Source organism: Melanotaenia boesemani, chromosome 4 (genome assembly GCF_017639745.1).
Source record: "Melanotaenia boesemani isolate fMelBoe1 chromosome 4, fMelBoe1.pri, whole genome shotgun sequence".
Lineage (NCBI taxonomy): Eukaryota > Metazoa > Chordata > Actinopteri > Atheriniformes > Melanotaeniidae > Melanotaenia > Melanotaenia boesemani.
The window spans coordinates 2950734-2977080 of NC_055685.1; the positions used below are offsets into that span (position 1 = coordinate 2950734).

At 41.6% G+C, this 26347-nt stretch overlaps 1 protein-coding gene across 2 annotated transcripts; it reads left to right on the forward strand.

Annotated features, from left to right (window-relative positions):
- Window positions 1-1869: 1869 nt before the first annotated feature.
- LOC121637755 (ectonucleoside triphosphate diphosphohydrolase 4-like) lies at window positions 1870-24454 on the forward strand. Of its 2 annotated transcripts, XM_041982004.1 has the most exons (14): window positions 1870-2053; window positions 5182-5283; window positions 5372-5557; window positions 7482-7687; window positions 17312-17462; window positions 17670-17773; window positions 18809-18871; window positions 18958-19106; window positions 19193-19359; window positions 19953-20154; window positions 20503-20622; window positions 22756-22841; window positions 23137-23298; window positions 23664-24453. In XM_041982004.1, exons 2-14 carry the CDS (start codon window positions 5276-5278, stop codon window positions 23878-23880), a joined length of 1821 nt encoding a protein of 606 aa, XP_041837938.1. In that variant the 5' UTR covers window positions 1870-2053; window positions 5182-5275; the 3' UTR covers window positions 23881-24453. The 2 variants fall into 2 exon arrangements, with proteins under 2 accessions (XP_041837938.1, XP_041837940.1); XM_041982006.1 differs by lacking the exons at window positions 1870-2053; window positions 5182-5283; window positions 5372-5557 and adding an exon at window positions 7214-7299 and having other exon boundaries at window positions 23664-24454.
- Window positions 24455-26347: the final 1893 nt, after the last annotated feature.

Genomic DNA, 26347 nt, shown 5'->3' on the forward strand with positions numbered 1-26347 from the left:
AATTTAGCCATTACTGTCATTATTTAAAGCATTCTGTATTCAGGAGCAGCAGACAGGAACACTGACATCCATCACTTTGTCATTTTTCTTTCCCCAAAGTTTATTTTTATCATTTGATTATGCACACTGAAACTGATTTATTTACATTATTGTCTTGCCCTGTTGTCTTATGTCAATAAAAAGTTTGTTTTATGAAAGGTTTCCCTTGTTTTCTTGTCCTGTGGGTGCCAGTCCCACCACTAGGACAGATGAGTTTTTAGTTAAACCAAGTTGTTACTCAGTGAGACATTTCCTTTTACATTCAAAGCAAAGCAACTTTATTTGTACAGCACAATTCAACAACATGGTGATTCAAAGGGCTTTACAAAGACATTAAAACATAAGAATATATGAAGCGTGATTTAAAATAAAAACAAGACAAAAAGGGAAGAACATAAACTAAGCATGATCAAGTTTTTAAAAAAATCCAGCTTAAGAGACAGTGCAGATTTAGACTTTTAAATACAAACAATTGAAATGCAGCTGAGAGACACGGTCCTGTCTGATAGGGAACTTCGGTGTTGCAGAGCTGCCAACTTTTAAATAATCCTTGGAGTGAGATTTGGTGGAACCAACCAAAATTTTGCCACATACACAGCTGCAAGACATAAAACTCATTTTGTGTAGGTTTTATCATAAAATATAGCATCCAGGAGGAACAAAATGTAAAAAAAAAAGGTTAATTAGAAGTCTTGAAAGTACCAACAGAAACTTTAAAATAAAACAGGAACCAACTCAACTACACAGAAGAAGGGACACTGAAACAAGACACACAGAGTTTCACAATAATAAAAATTTCTCTGTGTGCCTTGTCAAACTGGCTTTTGGCATTTTTGAGGCCTTAACAGATGATTGAGGTGGTGAGACAGTACGAAAATGGTTACAGCACGTGGAAAGTGATGGACCTGCTGCTGGGTCTGAGACTGAGGACCATGTGGTTCATGATGTTAGTGTTTCCCAACACTGATGTTACAATGTTAAAGTGGTGCTTTAAGGTTCAATATATATATGATTGTTATGCAATAAGCCATTTGTTAGGATACACCAACAAACACATGAGTCATGTTTTGTATTGTACCTCCTGTCTTACTTTTAGAGGGGTGATAGGGCCTCTAAGAACATCCATCATTGTTATAATGTAAAATTCACTTTGCCTGCACCTTAATTCATGCAAACTGATTTTTATTATCATAATTTGACATTTTAAAATGGAGCACAAAATAACTTTTCAATCCAGAATTTTCAAGGGCCCCCACCCTGCAAAATGTATAAAATTATTGTGCTGGTTACACTTATTTAATGTATTGTCAAACATGACTTGCTCATCACTTAAATCAACATTAACATAATAATACATTCAGTGACAAACGTGTATGTGCAGCAATAATATGATTATTTAGTTTTCACCCTCATTAATCCGATCGCTGCTGTCTGTTCCGTAGTAGAGTCTAGCAGCAGGTGGTTTGTTTGGAACTATCGGAGGCTCCATGACCCACGTGACCGCTCTTACAGCGAAGTCAACGGATGTCGCAACTCTGAGTATATCGGGGGCTCTGGTGGGAGGGCCCTTGAGCCAGCGTAAGATGCGTTTGGGCTGTGTGGGTCATAGATTAAAAAGTAGCTGCTTTTCTGTGCTATAAGATATTTACATTAAATATTTAATCAGAAATAGTTAAAAAAATAAAGTTTTATAAAATATACTTAAACATAAGAAGATAACAAGAAGAAACCTAGAACAAGAATTAAACACGAAACATGCCCTTTGACGCGTGATCATGAATATTCCTACGGTTCTGAAGGTAACACGCCGTTGGTGACGTTTTTAGATAATTCAACGTCACTGGAGGAGTCTAAGCTATGTCTCTGGTTTCCTGCTTTTTGCTCCGTCGTTCAGTTTTAAAATAGTCTCCGTTTAGTGAACTTAGAGAACATAATATGTTACCCTATTTTCCTTCGAGGAAATACTAATTTAATTGACGTAGTTTACTATCACGAGGAGGAAAGGCGACTTCCGGTAAGTTTTTACGGCGAACAGATGACATATGGAGACAGTTAACATCAGCGTGTTAACACACCGCTAGCCGGTTGTAACCAACAGATAATACAGTTACCATGGGAAGCATCAATTTTATGAAATATTGCTGTTATTTTGTTTTACTGGCTGGTGTTCTATCTATCTATCTATCTATCTATCTATCTATCTATCTATCTATCTATCTATCTATCTATCTATCTATCTATCTATCTATCTATCTATCGCACGTCATGAATGTATTCTTTCTTTTTATTTTATTTTTTAAAGTCTGAGCTTTCATAATGGACGTAACTGGTGGTGAATTAATCATGATTAATCACCATTCGGGACTCTGCGTGTTTTTACTGTATTGTATCACCAGAACGAGCCAATGCTACAAATACTGTTACCTGACCTTCTCTTGGGTAAACGTCAGGTGGCCAAGGATCAGTAAATGCAGCATGTAATGTACTTATGTTGTTCTGAATCATCTCTACCAAGTTCTGGATCATAATTTAGAATTTATATATCATCATCTCACCAACTGTCTCCTTGGTGATAATTTCTGTCCTAAAACCAGCAGATGAGACGACTGAAGTTAAACAGTCAACACTGATGAAGAAACTCTGATAAAACTGATGATCTGGATTAAAACATGTGTTTCCTATCACTGAAGTGTAAGTGTTTGTGCAGCAGTGATAAAAGTCCTACAGCAGCATCACCCGAGAGTATTAACCCTGTCTACCACCAGCCAGCCGCTGTTAGAGAAGGTCCTGCCAAAAACAGTACTTTGAGGTAAATATATGACGGTGTGAACCATGAACCCCTAGATACCTCCTTCTCAGCTGAACGATCAGCTGATCACCAACATGGAACAACATGAGATAGAGGAGTGTATATATATATATATATATATATATATATATATATATATCCATTGTCTGCCACTTATCCGGAGTCGGATCACAGGGGCAGCCTCGGCAGGGAAACCCAGATTTCCATCTCCCCGGCCACATTCACCAGCTCATCTGGGGATCCTGAAGCGTTCCCAGGCCCGCCGAGAGATGTAGTCCGTCCAGCGTGTCCTTGGTCTTCTCCGGGGGCCTCTTTCCAGTGGGATGTGCCCGGAGCACCTCACCAGGGAGGCGTCCAGGAGGCATGCTAACCAGATGCCCGAGCCACCTCATCTGGCTCCTCTCGATGTGGAGGAGAAGCAGCTCTACTCTGAGCCCCTCCCGAATCACCGAGCTTCTCACCCTATCTCTATGGGAGAGCCCGGCCACCCTGCAAAGAAAACTTATTTTGGCCGCTTGTATTCGCGATCTTGTTCTTTCGGTCATTACCCACAGCTCGTGACCGTAGGTGAGGGTAGGAACGTAGATCGACCGGTAAATTGAGAGCTTTCCCTTTTGGCTCAGCTCCTTCTTCACCACGACAGACCGATGCAGAGTCACTGCAGACGCCGCATCGATCCGCCTGTCCATCTCCCGCTCCATCCTTCCCTCACTCGTGAACAAGACCCCAAGATATGTGAACTCCTCCACTTGGGGCAGGACCACATTGCAGACCCGGAGAGAGCACTCCACCCTTTTCCGGCTGAGGACCATGGTCTCGGATTTAGAGGTGGGGACTCTCATCCCAGCCGCTTCACACTTGGCTGCGAATCGCTCCAGTGAGAGCTGAAGATCATGGCCCGATGAAGCCAACAGAACCACATAATCCGCAAAGAGCAGAGACCCAATCTTGAGGCCACTGAACCGGATCCCCTCAACACCTCAGCTGCACCTAGAAATTCTGTCCATAAAAGTTATGAAGAGAATCGGTGACAAAGTGCAGCCTTGGCGGAGTCCAACCCGCACTGGAAATGATTCTGATTTATATGAAAAGTTCTATATAAAGTTTGATTATAGATAGATAGAGAAATAGATAGATAAGCCACTTAACTCTGACCTATGCATCATCCAGGCAGAAAAAAAGGCTCATAGCTCAAAAGATGAATCAGTGTTATGTTGACATATTACAGACAACTTAGCAAAGAATCAGTTTTAAATCCGATCTTTAGGCTCTTTTAGTAAGACACATTATTTGTTCCAATTTCATTAGTTTAATAACTGAAAACAGCAAAGTTAAGAGTTTGACAAACCAAAACTAGGACTTAAGCAGAGACAAGTGATGAAATGGCAATTCTAATATATGCAGATGACACAGTCATATGGGAACCAGGCTGAAAAAGTTTCTGCTAAGTTGTTGCATGTCATGGATAATGTTTCAGACTAGCCTAAATCATCATGCTTTACACTGAAAATCAAGAAAATGGTCACAGTTTGTTTTACTAAGAAGTGGAACCAGCAGAGTTTTCAAAATGTTGATGTTAATGGTCAAAAAATTAACTATGTAGAGGAAGCTAAATATTTAGGTAGGATCTCAGATTCAACTTTTGGGTCTAAAAAAACCGATGAGCACCACTCGGGCTGTGTTACCTGCAGGCTTCCAGCTGGAACCAGATCAATGTTTCACGCCATGTCTAATTTTATTTCACACATTAAACACATTAGATTAGGAATTAGCTAGGTTTGAAATTTTTATGAAAACCTGGATTTTTTTCCTCTCAACAGCACCACAAAACCTCTCCTTGGGCTTCCATAGTTAGCAGTGGACTCAGCCCTCCCTCCGCATCGGAGTGGTGTTTGTATTTTAAAGGACAAACAGAAATACAATGTGTTACATCAGGGGAATTATTTCTGCAGTGGATCCCGTAAGATAAGGATCCGGATGGAAAGAGATCACGGATACAGTTGCGTTGCATCTCTCTATACAAGATACAAAGCCTTTTATACGGTGGAAAAGTTATGGCGTTATTTACTTTTTCATTACTGTCATTCATACATATAAATAAATAAACAAAACAAACACATTTTGCATGCACATGCTTAATCTGTTGTAGTTATAACAAAGAAAACGATAACAAGAAAACTCTTGGATGAGTAAATAGATGAATGACTTAGAAGCTTCATATTCTCATCTGTTCAGATTTAAAGTGCTGTTGTTATTTTCCTCTCAATGACTTGTAAAAGATGCTGCATTATTGTTCAGCAGCTAAACGTTTTCTCCTGCTTCCTACTGGTCAGGAGAAAAGTTCAAAGTCTGGACGGGATCCTGCTCAGATTTCAGCCATCATGAGGTGACGACTGGAAGATCTTGTACTTCAGCTGACTTGGACACATGGCGAGGTAGTAAACGGATAAGTGTCTGTGTGAGGGGTTGATGGGAAGGTGGGACTTTGGGTCCAGTTACTGAAGGTGTGTTTTACCTCCACAGGATTACCTTGTCCTGCCTGCCGGCCTCCTGGTACTGCAGCGTGTCCCTGCTGTCCCTGGGCTGTGCACCCAGGCAGAGGCTTCTCTTCCTGCTGCTGCTGTTCATCACCTCTGCCCTCCTTCTCCTGGGAACCTACCAGAGGCAGCTGTGGGGCTCCCAGCAAAGGCCCGGGGCCCGAGTCAACAAGTGAGTGGAATTAAGGAAGTAGTGAGTTTTATTCTTGAGGTAGATTTGGTGTTTGAGCTGTTTCATTTATCTGGAAGTTGGGAAAGTTGTGATGTAAACTGGAAGTCTGGACTGGGACCAGCTCTATGAGAGCTGCTGCTCGAGAGCTCAGAGTGACTGAAATCAGAGCAAGAGCCATGCAGACATTCTCTTTAACAACCTGACATCAATGTATGTGTCTGCCAGAACATGAAGCTGCAGTAGAGATAAAAGAGAGGGGAGCAGGTGGATGTTTAGCTTCTTTTTAGGTTAATATTCTGTATGCTCTGTATTTCTGTACAGAAGTACTGACACATGTGCAACCACCTCCAGATTCACATCACACAGTTTCACAGCTGCTGTTTTCTCAAGAATTCCACTGACTGGTGGGAAAATAACACGTTATTTATCTGAGTTACACCACAGCTTCTCGTTTCTCTCTTCAAACTTCATTTTGAACACACTGAGTTCTGCTTCAATGCTGCACACAAGCGCAGATACAATAGCAGAGATCGCATATTGGAAAACATGTTGCTTATTTCATCTGAAAATCAGACAAATGTCATGTGTTTTGTTTTGGGAACAAGGGAAACGCAGCTGAACAAGCTGAATCTACCTTCGCTGTAGGAATTTCTGAGTCGTATTACGGCTTAAAATGGATCCAGTATTCTTTGTAGGTTCGATTTACCGCAACACGTTTTCTGTGATCTGAACTTTAAGGATATTTAGAGTGACTCCACTTAGTAAAACCATCTTTATTCACTTCATCAGGACATTTCAGAAGCTGGACAGTTTGCAGCCATCTGTGATTTTTGTTTGAAGTTTGAAGATGTGACTTCACAGCTGACTGCAGTTGTCACTTGATGTTTCAAGGGGCTCTGTTACGTTCATTTCAGGCTAATTTATTTTAATATGTGAGTCCGCATGGGCAGTAATCAATCCCACAGTTTTCACAAAGCCCTTTATTTATGTACATCGATCCTCTCAGATCAGCCTTTGGCCAGAAACAAGCAGAATGAGACTCATCCGCCCTGAGCCTCATATAAAACATGTACCACGTGCATATTTTATAAGATAATAAAATATAAATCACAGACTTTCAAATGATTTTACATTTTTTGGCGAATATAATTTATTTTATTGAACTTTTAGTCTGATTTAATCTGTTTTTATTTGTTAGTCTTATTTTACTGTTTTACTAACTGACATACTTGTTTATTAAATTTAATTTATTAATTTATTTTTCCCCCTAATTTGATTCTAATTTTTTCCTGACTCAATGATCTTGCAACTTTTTTTTTCTGGCTAGTGTTTCTTCACACAAATTTCTGGGATTTCATTTTTTTAAATTTTTTCCTTGTTTTTTGGCCTTTAAGATCCTTTAAACAGTGAAAACATTGAGACCCTCTGAGTGTTGTTTACAATATAAACACATCTTTTGTTATTTTAAGCACTCTGTGCTCCATCAACTTCTACATGAAAAGTGCTGTATAATAAATTATGATTGATTGATGGAGTGGTTAATAGAACTTGGTGTGTTTAACTGGTTTTGATTTATGTAGAAGTGGTCCAGGGCAGGGGTGCCCAAGCTCAGTCCTCGAGATCTACAATCCTGGAACTTGATGCAACCCTTCTCCTATACCTGAATCAAATGGCTCAGTTACCTCATCCACACGTCATTCAGCCCTGCAGACGCCTGGTAACGAGCCATTTATTTCATTCAGGTGTGTTGGGGAAGGGTTGCATATAAAAGTTGCAGAATAGTAGCTCTCAAGAACTGGACTTGGGCACCCCTGGTCCAGGACAATAACTTACTCCTACCAAACAGCATAAATTGAACCCTGATGATGTGTTTATGTCAATTCTGGACCATGTTTACTTCATCAGCCTGTTTTTTCCCTGTTAGATACCTCTCCATCGCAGAGTCCATGGAAGCCACTGATGTTCTGAATGCTGCTCTAAACTATGGCATTGTGGTGGACTGTGGCAGCAGCGGCTCCAGGGTTTTTGTGTATTACTGGCCCCCCCACAACGGGAACCCTCATACCCTACTGGATATCAGACAGATGAGGGACCACGACCGCAGACCTGTTGTCAAAAAGATCAAACCAGGTGAGTGAATTAATCATTTACAGTCTTTTAGAGGAGATTACAAAACATCAAGATATATATTGTGTATCGGGAGAAGGCAAAAGGGTATTATATCAGGATATTAGTTGAAGGCCATATCGACCAGTCCTAGTGTCTGTCATGATCAGTGAATTTCAACATCTGCTTCTTTGGTTCACTGCCAAACATGGAAATAAGAGATAACAGAAGATGTGGAAAACTGAGCAAAGAGAATAAAAAACAAACAGGAATGGACTTATTCAGTTTGGAATGGAATAATTCACTTCATCTTTTGTTGAACAGACTGTCAAAGAGTGCTTTTTGTATGATGTTAGTCTGATTTATTCGTCATATGAGGAGTAGTCAGTCATGGCAATGTCACACCTCAGCAGACAGATTAGATACGAGCAGTATTAAAAGGGCTGAATCGAACTTTGAACCTGGAACGTTTCACTCTGGAACTTTTTGTCCTCAGTACAGGACTGATTATGATGAGTGGATAAGAACAGTTATAAGCAAATGAATGTTTTTGAAGCAGCTGAACTACAAACCCTGACTTTGTCTTAAAAAGGGTTTCAGGCTTGAAACACAAACATGGATGCCTATTGAAGTTGATGAGACAAACTATTAAATCTACTGGGTCTGACCCCCTTTTCCATCAGAACGGTCTTAATTTTTGGTGTCATAGATTCAACAAAGTGGTGAAACCTTCCTCAGAGGTTTTCTCCATATTAACATGACAGCATCACACAGTTGCTGCAGGTTTGTCGGCTGCATCCATGATGAGAATCTCCCGTTCCACCACATCCCAAAGCTGCTCTACTGGACTGAGATCTGGTGGCTGTGGAGGCCGTTGGAGTCCAGTGAACTCATCGTCATGTTCTAGAAAGCAGGTGGAGATGATCTGAGCTTTGTGACATGGTGCATTATCCTGCTGGAAGTAGCATCAGAAGATGCTCCACTGTGGTCATTAAGGGATGGACATGGTCAGCAATAATACTCAGGTAGGCTGTGCTGGTTAAACCAGACCACGTTGGTACTAAGGGGCCCAAAGTGGACCAAGAAAATCTTCCCCCACCATTACACCAGCAGCAGCCTGAAGCGTTGATCCAAGGCAGGATGGATCCATGTTTTCATGATGTTTCCAGCAGATTCTGAGTCTAGCATCTGAATGTGGAGCTGAAATGGAGACTCATCAGACCAGCAACGCTTCTCCATCTTCTATTGTCCAGTGTTGGTCAGTGTGTGTGAATTGTAGCCTCAGTTTCCTGTTCTTAGCTGGCAGGAGGCACCTGGTGTGGTCTTCTGCTGCTGAAACCTATAGATATCTAGAATAAAGGCTGTCTCACCCGTGCTACTGACCAATGGAGTCGAACTTCCGCACTGGTGGCCATCTTGCCACAGTCTGCTTGCTGTCCATAACATTCTTTTAATGGTGCATGCACTTTATAAATAACTATTAATTGGTCAAACCCCAGAGATGTAGCTATGACAATGCATACTTATGAATAATACTATTGAATAATAATGAATAATTATAGCCAAAGATTCTAGACCAGAGCTTTAACCATGGACTTCATGTGAAAATAAACACAGGCTGACAGTAATAGGCTACTAAAACTCAGCATACAGAATGACAACAGGATTATCCATCGATCTATCGATGTATAGATGTAGAGATAGAGATAGATATATAGATAAATAGATAGATATAGAGACAGAGATAGAACATAGCTGCTGGCAGAACATACAAACATGGACAAAATTGTTGGTACCCTTCAGTTAATGAAAGAAAAACTCACAATAGTCACAGAAACAACTTGAATCTGACAAAAGTAATAATAAATAAAAATTCTATGATCTTTATTTGTATAGCACTTTTAAAAAACAAGGTTTACAAAGTGCTGAACAGCACACAGCAAAGTAAGGTAATAAAATCAAGACACAAGCATGAGTACATGCTTGTGTCTTATTACAACATAAATAAAGTAAACAGAAATGTTAAAAAAAAGCCAGTGGATAAAAGTGTGTTTTAAGAAGTGAGTTAAAAGATGAACTGATGGTGCCAGCCTTATCTCCTCAGGCAGGTCGTTCCAGAGTCGAGGGGCTCGGACGGAAAAAGCTGGGTCACCTCTGGTCTTGAGTTTCGACCCTGGCACAGCTAAAAGGGACCTGCCTGAGGATCTAAGGCTGCGGGGAGGTTCGTAGGGTGTCAGTAACTCTGTCATGTAGCCGGGTGCCAGACCTAAACGAGCTTTAAAAGTAATCAGTAAAACTTTAAAATCAATTCTAAAACGTACAGGGAGCCAGTGCAGCGAGGCTAAAACAGGGTCATATGTTGTCTTCTGCTAAAACCAGTGAGAAGCCGAGCTGCTGCGTTTTCAACAAGTCGGAGGCGAGAGAGGGATTTATTGTCAAGACCGGAGAGGAGGGAGCTGCAGTAGTCGAGTCTGGAGAAAATGAGTGCATTGATAACTTTTTCTAAATCGGGCCGGGAGAGGACAGGTTTAATTTTACTGATGGTGCGGAGGTGAAGGAAACAGGACTGGGTGACTTTTTTGATGTGAAGATGAAAATTAAGATTGGAATCAAATGTGACACCTAGGTTTCTGGCAGAGGGGGTGATGTTAGAGGAGAGAAGGCCGAGACTGTCTTCAATATGGGCGGTGGAGTGAGGAGGGTTGATGAAGATCATTTCAGATTTAGAACTGTTGATGTTACGCCCCTGAGAGGGGAATAATGCAAACAAACACAAGACACGGTGTTACTGCTGCCACGTCCAGTGCTGTAATGCAGTTTTTTTCCACAAGAACACAATTCTCACAAATACATTACATTTTGACGTTGAAAAATAAAACTTAACTTAGGTATAACTTCATATTAGTTACCAAAATCTCTATACAAACACAAATCTGAATAAGTACTGTACTCTAAATATGGGTAACTACATTACTACGGTCATATTCAGAAGTTAGCATGTACATTCACAAACAGAAATATTATGCTATTTAACAGTCACAATAAACCAAACTGATGCATTCAGTCTTTCAAAACATTTGCACTACTATTTTACAAACACAGAAATATTTAACCGGTCACAATAACTTATAATAAGGCCTATCTTCTCTGAATACTAAACACTGCACACACTCGATACAACCGTCTGTGCTGCAATGCTACTTCTGCCACGTGATGCGACTAGCAAGAAAACTGTGGCAAGTAAAACTTAAATACTGCCTAAAACTACTACTCTAAACATTCTTTCGGTTAAAACTTGTTTCCCGTATTGCACAAAACATGAACACAGACATAAAAATGCATTAATAAAATAAAGATTTTACCTGAGAGGGGAATAATGCAAACAAACACAAGACACGGTGTTACTGCTGCCACGTCCAGTGCTGTAATGGACGAGCAGAAGCAACACGTTTCCCCTACGTTCACTCAGGCACAATCAATCGAAACACGATAAACAGGTCAAACCCTACTAACACAAAATCTTGAGACAAATATTTAATTCAGTCACGTATAATCAAGATGAACTGAGTAACATTCAATCAATGGCATTTTTCAAGCATTTTATCAACCTACTGTATCTTTTCATAGCATTGCGGCTTAAAGACCCGAGTAGTCGATCATAGATCACTCGATCTGTCATTCATCGTATACTTGTCCTGCAACTTCCAGTTACCACAGAATAAACTCTCTTTTTTTTTTTTTTTTTTTGCACTATGATGGTTATAAGCAGATAACATTTTTACCACATAGTACCACCAAATTACATTCTTTTGCTCCACATCTCAACAATCATTTTATAACCATTACATTGACTTATAGAAAGTTTTGTGCCATACAACTGTTGACATCGTTGAAACACTCTAACACAGCAGATAGGCTCCCAGTGTTCCCTGGTCTCAGCGGGAGGTATATCTATGTGTCGTCCGCATAACAGTGGAAGGACATGTTATGACAGCTATAACGTGTCCTGGGGGGAGCATATGAATAGAAAACAGAATGGGACCTAGAATAGAACCTTGCGGTACACCACAGGCAATGGGGCAGAGGAGGAAGTATAATTACCTGTGGTGACCGCAAAGGTTCTATCTAAAAGACAAGAATAAAACCAGTCAAGTGCAGTGTCTGTGATGCCAACACAGGTTTTAAGACGATCAATTAAAATAGCGTGATCAACGGTATCAAATGCAGCAATCAAATCTAAAAGAATTAAAATGATGCTCTCTCCTCTATCTGAGGCTAAAAGAAGGTCATTAGAGACTTTGAGGAGAGCTGTTTCAGTGCTGTGTAGTGCTTTAAAACCAGACTTTGAGATCGGTCTAATGTTGTTAAAATCATTGATGCTTAAATTAGGCTTTTTTAAAAGCAGCTGGACCACAGCATGTTTAAAACAGGAGGGGACAACACCTTCTGACAAGGACAGGTTAATGATGGATAAAATGCTGGGCCCAACTGTTATAAAAACATCTTTGAGGAATGTGGTGGGTATGACATCAAGACTGCACGTGGTTGTTTTCATGTGAGATAAAACATCAGCTAAAGAGGAGAGAGATAAAGGAGTGAAATTAGTAAAACAATTAAAACACTTGGGAAATTCTCTTCTTACAGTGATGGTGTGACTCAGAGCAAATATTTGATTTCTTATGTCACTGACCTTTTTAACAAAGTGATTTAAAAACAGTTCACACAGTTCTGGAGATGCATCATTAAAATGACAGGGCTTAGGGTTAGTAATTAAGTTTAAAACCTTAAATAAAACTCTAGGATTGGATTGATTTTTTGTAATAATGTTAGAATAAAAAGCTGTCCTAGCTTCTTTGACTGCTTGTTGATAGGGTTTAAGACTTTCTTTTCATGCGAGATAAAATACATTTACATCTGGACTTTTTCCATCTTCTCTCATTTTGCCTGCAAATCCTCTTTAACAATTGGGTGTGTTCATTGAGCCAGGGTTGGGAAATTAAGTTGGGCTTTCTCTCTTTAAAAGGAGCAACAATATTTAAAATAGAGTTTGAGGTTTGATAAAAAAAAGAAGAGACCAGCTTTACCAGGATAAAATCTGTGTTAAAAGCAATCAAGGAAGCTGAGGTAAAAAGTTGAGAAAACGTAGAGGCAGAAGAGGAGTTAAAAACACAAGATCGGAAAGGTAAACCCTGAGTAACAGACTCTGGGGATAAAATAACATTAAGTAAAACGGCTTTGTGATCCGACACAGATTTCCTTAGTTGAAAAAATGCCCAGGCTGAGACCGAAGGATAAAACCAAGTCCAGGGTACGGCCCTTAGAGTGAGTGGGAAAGTGAACTGCTTGCGTTAAATTAAAGGAGTCAGTAATTTCAATAAAATCAGAAGTAAGAGAGTGAGAAGGGCAACAGACGTGAATATTAAAATCACCAAGAATCAACACTTTGTTGTAGAGGGCCATACCCTGGGATAACAGATCAGATAATTCTTGAATAAAAGCATTATTGGGTTTCGGGGGTCTATAAATAACTAAACCAAACACAGGCTCTTTACACGATATGATAAAACACAGATGCTCAAATGAGAAAATGGTTGTAGGGACCAGGAGTACATTTAAAGTTGGTCTTAAAAATGGCAGTCAATGGCAAGTCAATTTTGTTTATGTGTCTGAACAGCATGGATGTTAAAAACTGGTTCCCTAGTGAATTGAGGTGGAGACCATCCACATTGAAAAGGCTGAACGAGTCCAGAAAAGATTAAAATAGTCAATAAAACCAAAGTTTTGGGTAGAGGAGGTGTGCTGGAGCCATGAGTGCAGCGATAAAATCCTGCCAAAAACAACCGACCCCACGACCCAGCGTGGGAATCGGACCAGAGATAAAAACAGACTTCCCACAAGCTGATAAAAACTCAAAGAGGTGCTTAAACTCTAACTTTGTAATTTCAGACTTTCGACGTGCAGTGTCATTAGTCCCTACGTGGATAATCACCCTGTTGATAGTGGGGTCCGCTGCCTGCAGCAGCCCCGGTAGTTTGTCGAGCAAAGTGCGCACAGTAGCTCCGGGAAAACAGCAAGTGGAGGCATTAAAAAAATATACAATACAGTATTATGGAGTCACCCACTAGAAGTGTTGTGGGTAAGAACAGGGGCCGAGGCGGAGGGGAGAGATGCCGCGACGAGTCCGAGGATCGAGACAGTGGAGGTGAGGAAGGTGGCTGTTGGACGGCTGCGGCGTCCTGTTCAGAGCTCCCGAGGCCGGTGGCAGCGACGATGGTGCGGGGCAGAGCAGGGGACCGTTGTAAAGAAGGGCCAGCGACTGCGGTGTTGACGGAGCTCATAGGAGGGCTCCCCGCTGTATCAGAATGAGAAAACCTTCCAGAGCACCTGATGACAGCTTCCTTTAACAGTCTGCGGCGAGAGAAGGAAGCCGCTGGCCAAGCTGGGTCCTGCTGCCTCTGTCCGCCGGTCTGCCTTGTCAGGGAACCACTGGCTGTGGTGATTATCTGATGACTATGGTGCTTGCACTGTGGTGGGGACGGGTCCAGCGTGCCGGCCACGGGAGCCACCTGGGCGCCGTCAGTCTGGGATGGAGGGCTTGGATCCTTTGTCTCAGGCTCAGGTATAGCAGGAAGAGCCGAGGCTTCATCCATCAGGGCGGCGAAACGGTTGGAGAGGCTCAAACCTAGAAAAAAAAATTACCCCCAAATGAATGGGGTCCCAGAAGTCTACATCGACGTAGGAAGACGAAACTCGGCACACACGTGTATCACCCCGAGTCGAGCAAAAAAGTCGAAGACTTGTTACCATGGCAACGGGGTGCCCGCCATCTTGGATTTCACTGCCATTTTTTCCACGTTATACGCATCGTATTTGAACAAACTAGTCTGAGGGGATTCGTGCGACTGGCTCCAAACTTGGTGGGAAGCTTCCTGACAAGTTGGGGACCAAACGCTATTCAAATCTTTCTAATAGGAGAAAGTGTGTTGCCGTGACAACCGACGGAAAAACGCCTTCTCGCCATGAAACACTGTTTGCTCATATCTCCATAGGAATACATGGGAACTGCACCAAACTTGACAGGATTCATACACATTGGGTCCTTAACGCATTACAACACCTGTTGCCATGGCAACATATTAGCATCGGGTGGCAGGGTCAAGGAGGCTCGGACCCGATGGATGCCGCTTGCGGCTTTAATTTTATTTGTTTTCAGTCGGTAGATTTGTTCCTCAGTGTGCATGGCGGCTAAAAACAAGCAGGCTAGCAAGCTAGCGAAATGACCAACTGGGCTGGCAATCGGCGCTCGACAGTCTGGTTTAAAGACGTACAGACCCAAAAGAAAGCCAAAACGCAATAAAGTTCACTCAGACAGGTAAATCCAGCACAAAAACAAAGTAAAACGTATTAAAAACGTGATGTTTTGACTTATTAAAAACCCAACCGCCTACAAACAAACAGCGTCCGCCATCTTGCTGAAATTTATTTATCTGTGCTCTGACACAGAACCTACAGCTCGATCAGCCATAGTTATGGTACATGACGCACACATTTCAGAGGGCGGGTGCAGCTCTTACAGCTTGTGTGTGTCCAGAGGATGATGCAACATTTTGTTTCAAACAGTTAAAGTCCACAGATAGTTTCTTACATGTGTAATAAAAGCCTGCAGGCTGCTCTGATCTGGAGTGTCTGCAGCCCGGCGTCTGAGTTTCTGTTGCCACTGTTACTTACAAGTACTTTTTTTTTTTTTTTTTTTTTTTTTTTTTTTAGAAAAAAATGATCCGGAGAGGCTCCCAGCATCGTCAGGTCTGGGCACGGGAATGAGGTGTTCTGGCCGCTCGGGCCCGATGATGGACATGCAGGTAGAGAGGGATACAATGAGTTAGTTTTCAGCTGAGAAAAATGAGACACAGCAACAGAGGTTGTCGTCCGCTTATCATGGCTGTTGTCAGGTCGGTGCAGGTCAGTCTGTGGAGGTTCAGTAAGTTTTGGAAGAACTCTGGCGTTCTGTTTTCTCTGCCGAAGCTCACATTCTGCGAGCCAGTTTGTTAAAGCCGCCTGATGTTTTCTAAGCGGTCCCAATCTGAGACCTTCACCCGTTTCTGTGACTTTAATTTGTCCCTCATCCTATCTAAACCTTCTTTGGTTATTTTTAATGCCGCCGGGCTCAAAGAGCCTTCGGCTGGAAAAATACCATTCTGGATCTACTCCGCACACATTTCCACACACATCTTCCCATACTTACGTTCCATGAACTCAAAGAGTTCACCGCGGGGCGTCGCCGGTGTTTTGGAGCTTACATTACCCATGTTTACACTTAAGCACGGGGAGGAATATTCCCACACCTTGTTTGATGATAACTACCGTTTAGTCAGCGTAATAATTTACAGCAATAAGGCTATTTGGCCGGAACTACTTTTATAGGTGTCCATTATCACTTTTTAATGGACACCCTCCAGCCAATCGGAATCGAGTGTTCACCCAGACCATGGTGTTACATTTGTTATTATCTTTGTGTCATTGGGAGCTGGTTGATCATTTAGTCGCGACTCTTCAGTTTAATTTGAGAGGTGTTGGCAACTCGCATTGAATTAAACCAAAGCGGTTGGGGCTGTGGGAGGAGTCTGCAGCAGAGCGCTGCAATGCTGGTGGTACTCGATTTGCAACTGAAAACAACATAAGAGTAAAATGAGAAGGAGCAAATAATCGTATCATTTCATTTTTATGATCGTTGAAAATCCAGATTAAAATTCAATTAATCGCCCTGCCCTAAGTTGAGGCTTTACTGTTTGTCTTCCTCAGTTGCCTTACAAAGTCAGACTTCATTTCTTGTGAAACTAAAAATTAACACAAAAAGCTGTTTTTATACAGAAAAGGGTAAATTGCACTGTTAGCTTAAAATATAGAGCTACTTGCAACAAACAATAAAAATAGGACTATTACTATTAGCTGAACAGTATAAAATAAGCTATCAATATCCACAACTATAAACAGTTTAAATGTATAAACTCACAAACAAAGGGCTCAAGGCTCAACGGTGATGGATGCGCCAGATTAAAGGAGAGATGCTCTGGACAACAAAAGATGTGCGATCTGACCTGTGACCCTGCCCATGTGACTCTAACAACCAATAGAAGCCAAGAAGTTTTAAAATAAAAGAATACCTTTCATTACAGTTTTCTTTTAGGAGATATAACCATTTACATTTTCTGTGTTCCAGGTATATATGTTACTGTGTACTCTGACACAGTAACGTATATCTTGATTCTGACATTTCTGTAGTAACCCATCTCAGCTTTCTTTTGAGACAAAATTATACAAACCGCCCTTGTAGTTGGAGGATAGTCAGGCCAACAACCATTCCACGTTCAAAGTAATTTAAATCCCCTTTCTTCCTCATGCTGATGCTCAGTTTGAACTACAGAAAGTCATCCTGACCATGACTAATTTTTTTGAGTTGCTGCCACGTGATTAGCTGATTAGATATTTGTGTTAATGACTCATTGAACGGATGGACCTGATGAAGAGGACGTTTCAACTGATGAATTAGTTTGGTTCACTTTTTTTTTCCCCTACCCCTTTTTTCAGAAACAAAAACTGCGTTATTTTGCTTATTTGTACTCAGTTTGACTCCTGGATGTTTTCTCTCAGGTATCTCCACTCTGGCGAACATGCCGACGCAGGCCAGTGACTACCTGCAGCCTCTCCTCAGCTTTGCTGCTGCTCACATCCCGAAGGCCAAACACAAAGAGACACCGCTCTACATACTCTGTACTGCCGGGATGCGGCTGCTGTCCGACAGGTAGTGGAGGATCGCTTTGTCACCCGGCGTTGTTTCAATGTGTATTTTTTACAAAATGGCTGTTCTGAGAAAACTGTGATCTGTTTCTGATTTTCTGTGTGATTGTTGATGTAAACTCAGCCTTTGTTCCTCTTTCAGTAAACTTACTGTATCTTCATGCTTTTGTCTCCAAACTTTGTCTTGTTCATGCTGTTCCTCTATGTGCAGCCAACAGGCGGCCATCTTGGAGGACCTGGTCACTGATGTTCCTCTGGACTTTGACTTCCTGTTTTCCCCCTCACATGCTGAAGTCATCTCAGGGAAACAGGAAGGTGAGCGTAATGTTGATTCTTGCTTATGTGGGTATTAGGGCTGCACAATTAATCAGATTTTGATCGTGATCACAATTTTGGTGGCCACAATTAAATAAACCGGATCATCAACGATATTTACATTCAAACTGCGGCTTTGCTGCATCTCTGATCACACCATTCTCAACCAGTAGTCTGCCAGTCACCAGGGGGCCAATGCAAGCCCAAGCCTTATTGAGCTGCCTAAATAACAAGGGTCACCTTTTACAGTCGGCAGCTAGTTGTACTCAGTGTTGCCAACTTTTTTCAAAAAAGCGTCTAGCGACAAATCTAACAATTTTTCTGGTGATATTGGAGACTTTTGGAGACTAACTTGAAAGAGCGTATAGTTTACTCTTCAATGAGTGCTGGGCAGACCCCTCCCCCGTCCAAAGCATTTAGAAAAGGCCTGGTCCTCACGCAGCAGCAGCAGCAGCAGCATTCAGAGCAGGAGATGGTCGCCTCTGTTTCATGACCAGGCTGAAAATGAAATGTACAAAGCTGCTGCTCGCCGATGCTGCACTGGCTTACCGTCAGATAGTAATGTTTGTTAATGAAGAGTGAGGACATAAATACTTAAAAATTTTAAAATGTTGTGACATGTTGCAGACCCCTAATTAAAAAACAAATTACACTCAATAAAATTAAACTTAAAAAACAAATATTGACTGAAGAATTAAATTTTATTATTTTTTTGCTGTTCTAAATATTTTTAGGTTGTCTTTTCATCCATTTTCCTTTCTCTCGACATCGCTCTCCACGGTAGCATCCATTACAACTGTACTAGTGACGGGATGTTCGGCTTTTTTGGCTCCTGAACGGCTCCTAATTTAGCATCTTTTGTAGCCCCATAATTTCTATCAACTTCTGAAAACTTAATGATAAATGTATTTTTTGCATTATTTATCATCTATTCTAATTTAAAGTTTAATTTTTCACTAAAAATTGTCACCACATAGTTTGTTTATAATTGGTGCAATAAAAATACATTGGTTTATTAATGTCCTGTATTTCTAGGTGTGTACGCGTGGATTGGCATCAACTTCGTCCTGGGCCGCTTTGATCATGCTGATGATGAAGGTGCGTTGGAAGATGTGGTGCTAATGTTTGAGTGTGGAACCAAAGTGTGCTTAATAGAAATCTCCAAATTTTTGGTATCATTACAGAGGACGCCACAGTCGAGGTGGAAACGGGGTCTGAGAACCAGCCGGCAATCAGCCGGCGCCGCACAGTCGGTATCATGGATATGGGAGGAGCCTCCCTTCAGATTGCCTATGAGGTGCCCGGCGCCATCACCTTCAGCTCACCACAGGAAGTAAGGAGGACCAACTGATGAGCTAGGTTTACATTGACCACCGGTTTTGTCTGCAGCGGTGTGTTTGAGTCTTGCTCTGTTTTCAGGAAGAGGCAGGGAAGGGCGTCCTCGCAGAGTTTAACCTCGGCTGTGACGTGGAGCGAACGCAGCACGTGTACCGGGTCTATGTCACCACGTTCCTGGGCTTTGGAGGAAACATGGCCCGACAGCGCTACGAGGACCAGTTGGTCAACAGCACGCTCACCAAGAACAGGTTGTTTGTTTTTACATGGTTACTACAGTGCTTTCGATTTGTACTCAGAAGTAGGATTTTCTGAGTTCCCAGTTGGAAATACAACGCGAATGCCCCTTGAAGTCGGGGCAAACTCACCAACCCAAACCTCACCCAACTTTATACCTTTATAAACTCTATCTACACTAAACAAAAACAAGGTGCACATGTGAGAAACTACATCAAAACATCTGCTGTCTTTTTCATACAGTAAAACATATTCACAATTTTTATCTTGGATGTCTTTCATATTCTTTTGTGATAATTTCCATATACTGGTCTAATAAACTTCTGTAAAGAGACAATGAGAGAGAGAGAGAGAGAGAGAGCAAAAAGCTTCCTGGTGGCGTACATATGGGTTTTGCTCATTTTCCGACTGTCATTAAGAACGCTCTTAGCTGGGATGTGACGTCATTCCCAGATCCGACTTCCGAGCTCGAGTCAAATCTCCAATCACCAATATTGTTCCAGTTAATGGTCACATTTCTTTCTAAATCTACGGAGTTCAAACTACTTTTTCCGGCTTGAGAGTAAACCTCAGTGAGCGGAACTTTTCTGATTCTGTTTTTCTTCAGGTTTCTAAGCACTCAGACAGGTCTGAGCATGGACAAACCATACCTGGACCCCTGTTTACCAGTCGGCATGTCAGACACAGTCATCAGAGACAACCGCACGTTGTACCTGAGGGGTCAGGGGGACTGGACTCGGTGTCAAGAGGCTGTACGACCTTTCCTGGGTCTCCACAACGGCACCATGTCCACACGGGGAGTCTACCAGGTATGAACAGACTTGAAAGATCTGGGTTTAGTTCTAGTTTTTATTTTAGGTCTGAGTGTAGTTTGAGGTTTGATACTGGGCCAGATTTGGGTTTGGTTCGACGTTTAGTTCTGGGTTGGTTCTAGGTTTGGTTATGGGTTTGGTTTTGGGAAGGGATGCACGATATTGGATTTTTGACTGATATCCAATATACCGATAATTTACAACTTTTTATTGGCTGATATCCCATATTTAATTTTGAAGCCAATACTGGCCATACAGATATCTTGCCGATAACATTGTGCATCTCTAGTTCTGGGTTTGGTTCTGGGTTTGGTTCTGGGCTCTAACTTTGGTTCTGACCTTCAGGCTCCAATCAACTTCAGTAACAGTGAGTTCTATGGCTTCTCTGAGTTCTACTACTGCATGGAGGACGTGCTGAGAATCGGAGGACAGTACAAGAGTGAGAAATACTCCCAAGCTGCCAAGGTGCACACACACACACACATACACACACACACAAACTAGAAGTGCAATGATTACTTTCGCAATTAATTGCTAGTGTTGGGCCGATACCGATACCAGCATCGGAAATACTTCTGCCAAAAGAAAGCGTATCGGTATCAGTAAGTATTTCTGTCTAAACGCCATCAGATACCACGGAAACGGAATCATAATTCAGGAAGTTACGTAGTCTGTTACCTGTTATCTGTTGTTACTGTTGTTTTACGGTACGATCCCTCAGATTTTAATAGAAATTCTTTGATCCGAGTTTATTTACTCAATAATTTAAAAAGTTCTGTGGCAATCTTCGTTCGTGTGTTAATAAAACATTAATAATATAAATAAATATTAAGCCTGTTAAAAATAATGTGTTAACGGCGGTAAATAATTTATGTAATTAATTGCATTAATTTTATAAACTAAATTAACGCTCCCTCATCCCCCACACTTTTCACGTTGAGAAGGTTCAATACCTGCACTCCTTCATTTAAAGGCAAAAAAGAAAAAAACTTTTCCTGCAGTTCTGTATCAATATGCCTTCTCCTCCTCCTCTTCCTCCCCCCGGCTGTCGGTGATCAGCTGATCGGCTTTTCTGTTACTAGCACGTCTCTCTTGCTCCTGGCATTGACCGGGACAAGGGGGGCACAAATGAGACCTTTTTTAAGGTCTAGACTTTATGAAATATTGAATTTGTTATTACAACTAAAGTGATTAATATAATGTAGAAAAGTGAAAAAAAAAAAGGCAAGTAAAGGTTAGTAAACATTTAATATTTGTAAGCACGGGCTCTTTCTGTTTATATGATCCAGTACAAATGGAAATATTTCAGGTGCAGTCACGACTGGTGATTAATCACGATTAATTCCTTTTTAAACTGCGATTAATCTGATATATAAATTTCATGTTTTCTAGTTTAACGTCTGCTAGGATCACTACTCGGTATCGGCAGATACCTAAACCCCAGGTATCGTATCGGAACATCCTTATTAATTACAGTACCATGATTAGTTAATCCTACGATCCCTCAGTATCATTGCGTTATCATGTCTGAACCACATCAGCAGATCAGAGCAACTTGACTCACGCTTGGACCGAAAACCAAAACCTAAGCACCGTTCACATCACCGGATCTGGCTCGATACGGTACGGGTCAGTATGCGAAAACTGGGAAGGGTGCCGGAATATCCGATCCAAGCCATCCTACTTCTTTTAGGATCTTTCTGTTGGGGTCACAATTTCACTGACCCCACCATAAAGGGTGGAGCATAACACACTGCCATCCATTGACTGGAAGAATCACGACTCCCTGTGTGAAGATCACAACAGGAACAGCTCCGTATTAAACATACAGCGTTTTTGTTGTTTTTTCTTCATGCCAAGAAGAAAGAAGAGGAACTGCTGAATGGCCACCAGTCTCTGCTTTGTTTCTGTGTTCCGTTCTTCTTTGCTGTCATTCAAGGACGATGTTGCACTACTAAGATTTCACGCTTTCACACAGCTGACAATCCATATCACTACACGCCTTATACCAGGCGAGGGTACAGTTGGCTGTGTAAACGCAAAAGAGATCAGGGTTTACCGAACTAACCCGTCCCGTTCCAAGCTAGGCATGTTGTGTGTTGCTGCTTGTGTTGCTTTGTTTTCGTTCCGTGTTAGAGCGGCAAAGTACGGCAGGGGAAGAGTTGTTCCCTTAAAACAAAAGGATTAAATCAATCTTGTCAGATTTCTTTGGTTACAGAAAAAATGTTCATGTCATTATGAAGGACAGCTCACCAGCCTGTAAGGATGTCATAAAAAACAAAATACATCCATCGTGTTTCACCACCTGCACCAGCAGCTTTGTGCCACAAAGTAAAGGTTAAATTGGTTAAATAACTAATATTATTTTATTATGTTGGTATCAAAAGATAAAATAAATAAAACTTAAAGACCTATATGAAGTGTTCATGTGGTTTTACACATTTATAGTTTTGGGAAAATAATTAATCCAAGAATAACTAGAATTGTGAGCTACCTAAAACTGGAGCTGGTCTCTCTGAAATGTAAAATCTGTTTCATTTTAGATTTAATCTGTGTTTTCTCAGTAACTGTAACAGCTGCTTTTGGTTTATTTAACAGGACTACTGCGCCACCAAGTGGTCAACACTGAAACAGCGTCTGGACAGCCAGCTGTTCTCCCAGCAGGCCGACATCAGCAGACTGAAGTAAGCTCCCCTTTCCGACTGTGATCAGAGAACCATAGCTGTCTGTAGGTGGCGCTGGTTACCCGGTCAATCCTCTGTATATTACCAGAAAAACACACACAACACAATCTCTTCATTTTCACTAATTACGGGAAGTTGGAAGAAGAAGTTTTTCAGGTGTAAGCAGGTTGTCCACAGGGAGGCGCTGTTCAGTCAAATCTGCAACCTGCAGCTCAGATCTGAGGAAACAGCATCAGGACAGAACTCAGTTTTTCAGCTTGTTCCCTCCCCTTCATTATTCTGCTCCTTCTCCCAGGTACCAGTGCTTTAAGTCTGCCTGGATGTATGAAGTTTTGCACTCTGGTTTCCGTTTCCCTGTTGACTACCCGAGCCTGAAAACCGCCCAGCTGGTTTTTGACAAAGAGGTCCAGTGGACTCTGGGGGCCATCCTGTTTAAAACCCGCTTCCTGCCTCTCAGGTAACTCGTTCTCTAACATGTACCGCTCTGCACACACTGAGTGGCTGTTCAACCTCTGGATTTGTTCAGGAGAAAATCACAATATTTACATTTTTCAGGGGAATATTTTTCATATGAAAGTTTCATTTTACAGAGGAAACAAAACATAAGTTCACATTCTTTCAGGATCTTTCCGACCCAGTAACATCAATTAGAAGGTATTTTTATCTGATTATGAGGCAGGAAGAGAAGTCTCGCATTTCATCAAGTTCCTCTAAAATCTCCTGACTGCATGCACATGTTAATCAGCTACCAGGTCTGTCTATCAAACACTGAGTTTTTTTAGCTTATGCTGATCGTGTGTCTGTCTGTCCACGCCTCTTCAGGGACCTGCAGCAGGAAACTCTGCGACAGAACCACCCCAGCTGGTTGCGCCCCTCCTTCGTCTACAACCACCACCTGTTCTCGCTCTGCATCCTGGTGGTGGTCCTGGCCATCCTGCTCTACATCCTGCGTCTGCGGAGGATCCACCAGCGGGAGCTGAGGCAAGCTGAGGTTCTGGACCTCCTCTGGGCAGAGGAGGGAGAGGCCCTCCTCCCCTGAGAGACACTCCTGCAGACCTCAAACCCAACGAATTGGACCATAAACCACAGGGCCAAAAATGAAGTGTGTGTGGACCAGATCCTGGATGTGGACCAGCACAGAAGCCAGGAGGTTCTGATGTAAAGCCAGAAGATCAGATTCTGCTCTGTGTACTGTTTAAACCCCTTAGTCTGAGGGCGGGCGGGCGGCCAGGTGGGGGAGTGATTCCCCAGGTTCACTTTCCTCGCCCGACCAGAACCAACTACTCACTGACCTCTGAGTCCGTTAGGATTCATGCTGCTTCTCGTCGTGTGGACCTGCAGGTTTCTGTTGTTGGATGGGTCCAGATTGAGGGTCCATGTTTAGGAACATGTGAGTTCTTAGAGCTGCAGGACGACTTCGCTGATGTTGATGTTGCGCTGAATATTTGTGAGGGTGATGCTGCAGTTTCATGCAGGTGAGACCACAACAACCATTTCCCGTGTGTCACAGATGTCAGCATTACAGATTTTGTTGGTACAATTATTGCCAGAGAAATTATCACGATTATTTTGCATTAATTCATTTCCCTAACAGCACTGTGTAAAATTACATGAAGTTTTAGTTATTTCTATCTTTTGATGCCAACATAATAAAATAATAGAACAAGAAAGTAAAGCGGACAAAAATCCCCTAAGTAAAGAATAAATAAATCCTACATATCCTACAATCCTACCTCAGAGAAAACAGATAGAAAAGGCTACAGGACCTCTACCTGGAATTGTTAGGCTTCTTTTCAGAGACTACATCATAGAAACGGTGAAACAAACTGGATGTTTTTCCTCTTTTATGTCCTGCTTTACAGGCTGGTGAGACGTCTTTCACAACCACACCTGCCTCATCTTTTTCTAGAAGCAAATAAATCCCACCAGGATGATTTAATTTGTTAGTTTGGAGGGAAAAACTCTTGCCCTGCCGGACTTTTCTGCTCTAACATGGAATGAAAATGAAGCAGCACAAGCAGTAACACACAGATGTTGTTTAACCTCGTTTTCCTTCCTGATCTGATGATATGAGTCAGATATGGTCCTTTATGGAAAGTCATGATATTAAGGGATCTTTATGATTAAATAATGTCAATTGTGACATCATGTAATCGTGACCTCCATTGTCACCTGTGACCTCAGCCTGCTGTGACCCCTCCCCTCCTCCTGCAGCTTTAAGCTTCAGTGATTTGAGGAAACTTGTGTCTTGTTTTTAGGAGAAAGGTCAGTTGATCTCCTGTCATTTTGCCCACTTTTGAGCCAGATTCCAGTTTTATTCCATCTGAACATTTCAGAGGACGTGAATGAAGCCACTGACTGACAGGTATGAGTCTCACCTGGTGAAACGTCCACAGAGGGAACCTGTGTGGAGCTTCTCTTCTTTCTGTAATTTAGAATGAATTTTCAGTCGGAGGGGTAGGACATGACAACACACTGGAATCAGAAAAAAGTTTTCTTCTCTGTTTGTCCTGACATGTTTATTTTTGGCTTATTTTTTGCTATTTTTCTCCACATGTGAATCTGCAGCATCAGAAGCTCCTGATAGCAGCTAGACGTTAGAAACTTGAAACTCTAATTCCTGTTAAATGAATCAAACTGTACAGACATCTTTCTGATCCATCCATATGTGGATTTTTAGATTCCTGCTGCTTCTGTGATGTTTTTTAATTCTTGTTAAAGGACCAATCTTTCCAGAGCTGGGCGTTGTGCAATGTTCAACAATAATTTACTAAATGGAAAACTTGAGTTCTCTTTTTTAAAATGTTATTAATTCAAATACCTGTAAAATAAATGTGAACAGAATCAATTCTGGTCCAATAAAAGTTTTTTTATGTATAAATGTGGCTGTGTCTTTGAGTAAAGCAAGTGTGGATAGTAAGTAAAATCTGAACTCTGTTTGGGAGAAGTCCAACAAACAGCTGAAGAAAGTGTCTGATAATTAAACATTAAATGTGTTTAATGTACTGAAAAGGCAACCTGCATGAGGAAGATCTTCCTGCATGAGAAAGATCTCATGTAGAACCCCAGCACTTTAAATATTAAAAAGTGAAAATAATAAATTGTAAATTGACTTGTACTTACATAGCACTTTTTAGCACTGAGTGTCAGTTTGACCCCTCAAAGCGCTTTACACTACGCATCTCATTAACACACATTCATGTCCCGATTGGCACATCAGGAGGGAATGTGAGGTTAAGTGTCTTGCCTACAGTCGCCCATATCTATCTATCTATCTATATATTCTTATAGCCTTTACCTTTAACAAGCTTGTCTATCATTTTCTTTCTAATCACCTGAGACAACTCTTTCCTTTGCTTCCTCTGGTCCATGTTGACACACCATGTCACCAAACAGCACAGTGACTACCTGTTGCCCTATATATAGGCCCACTGACTGATTATATTGTAGACACCTGTGATGCAAATTAGTGGGCACACCTTGGATTAACACGTCCCTTTGGTCAT

What these genes read in the sequence shown, in the direction of transcription:
- LOC121637755 (XM_041982004.1), top strand. An exon ending in TGTCAAAAAGATCAAACCAG is followed by an intron (nt 7,688 to 17,311) that starts GTGAGTGAATTA and finishes GTTTTCTCTCAG; the next exon opens with GTATCTCCACTCTGGCGAAC. An exon ending in GCCGACATCAGCAGACTGAA is followed by an intron (nt 22,842 to 23,136) that starts GTAAGCTCCCCT and finishes TCCTTCTCCCAG; the next exon opens with GTACCAGTGCTTTAAGTCTG.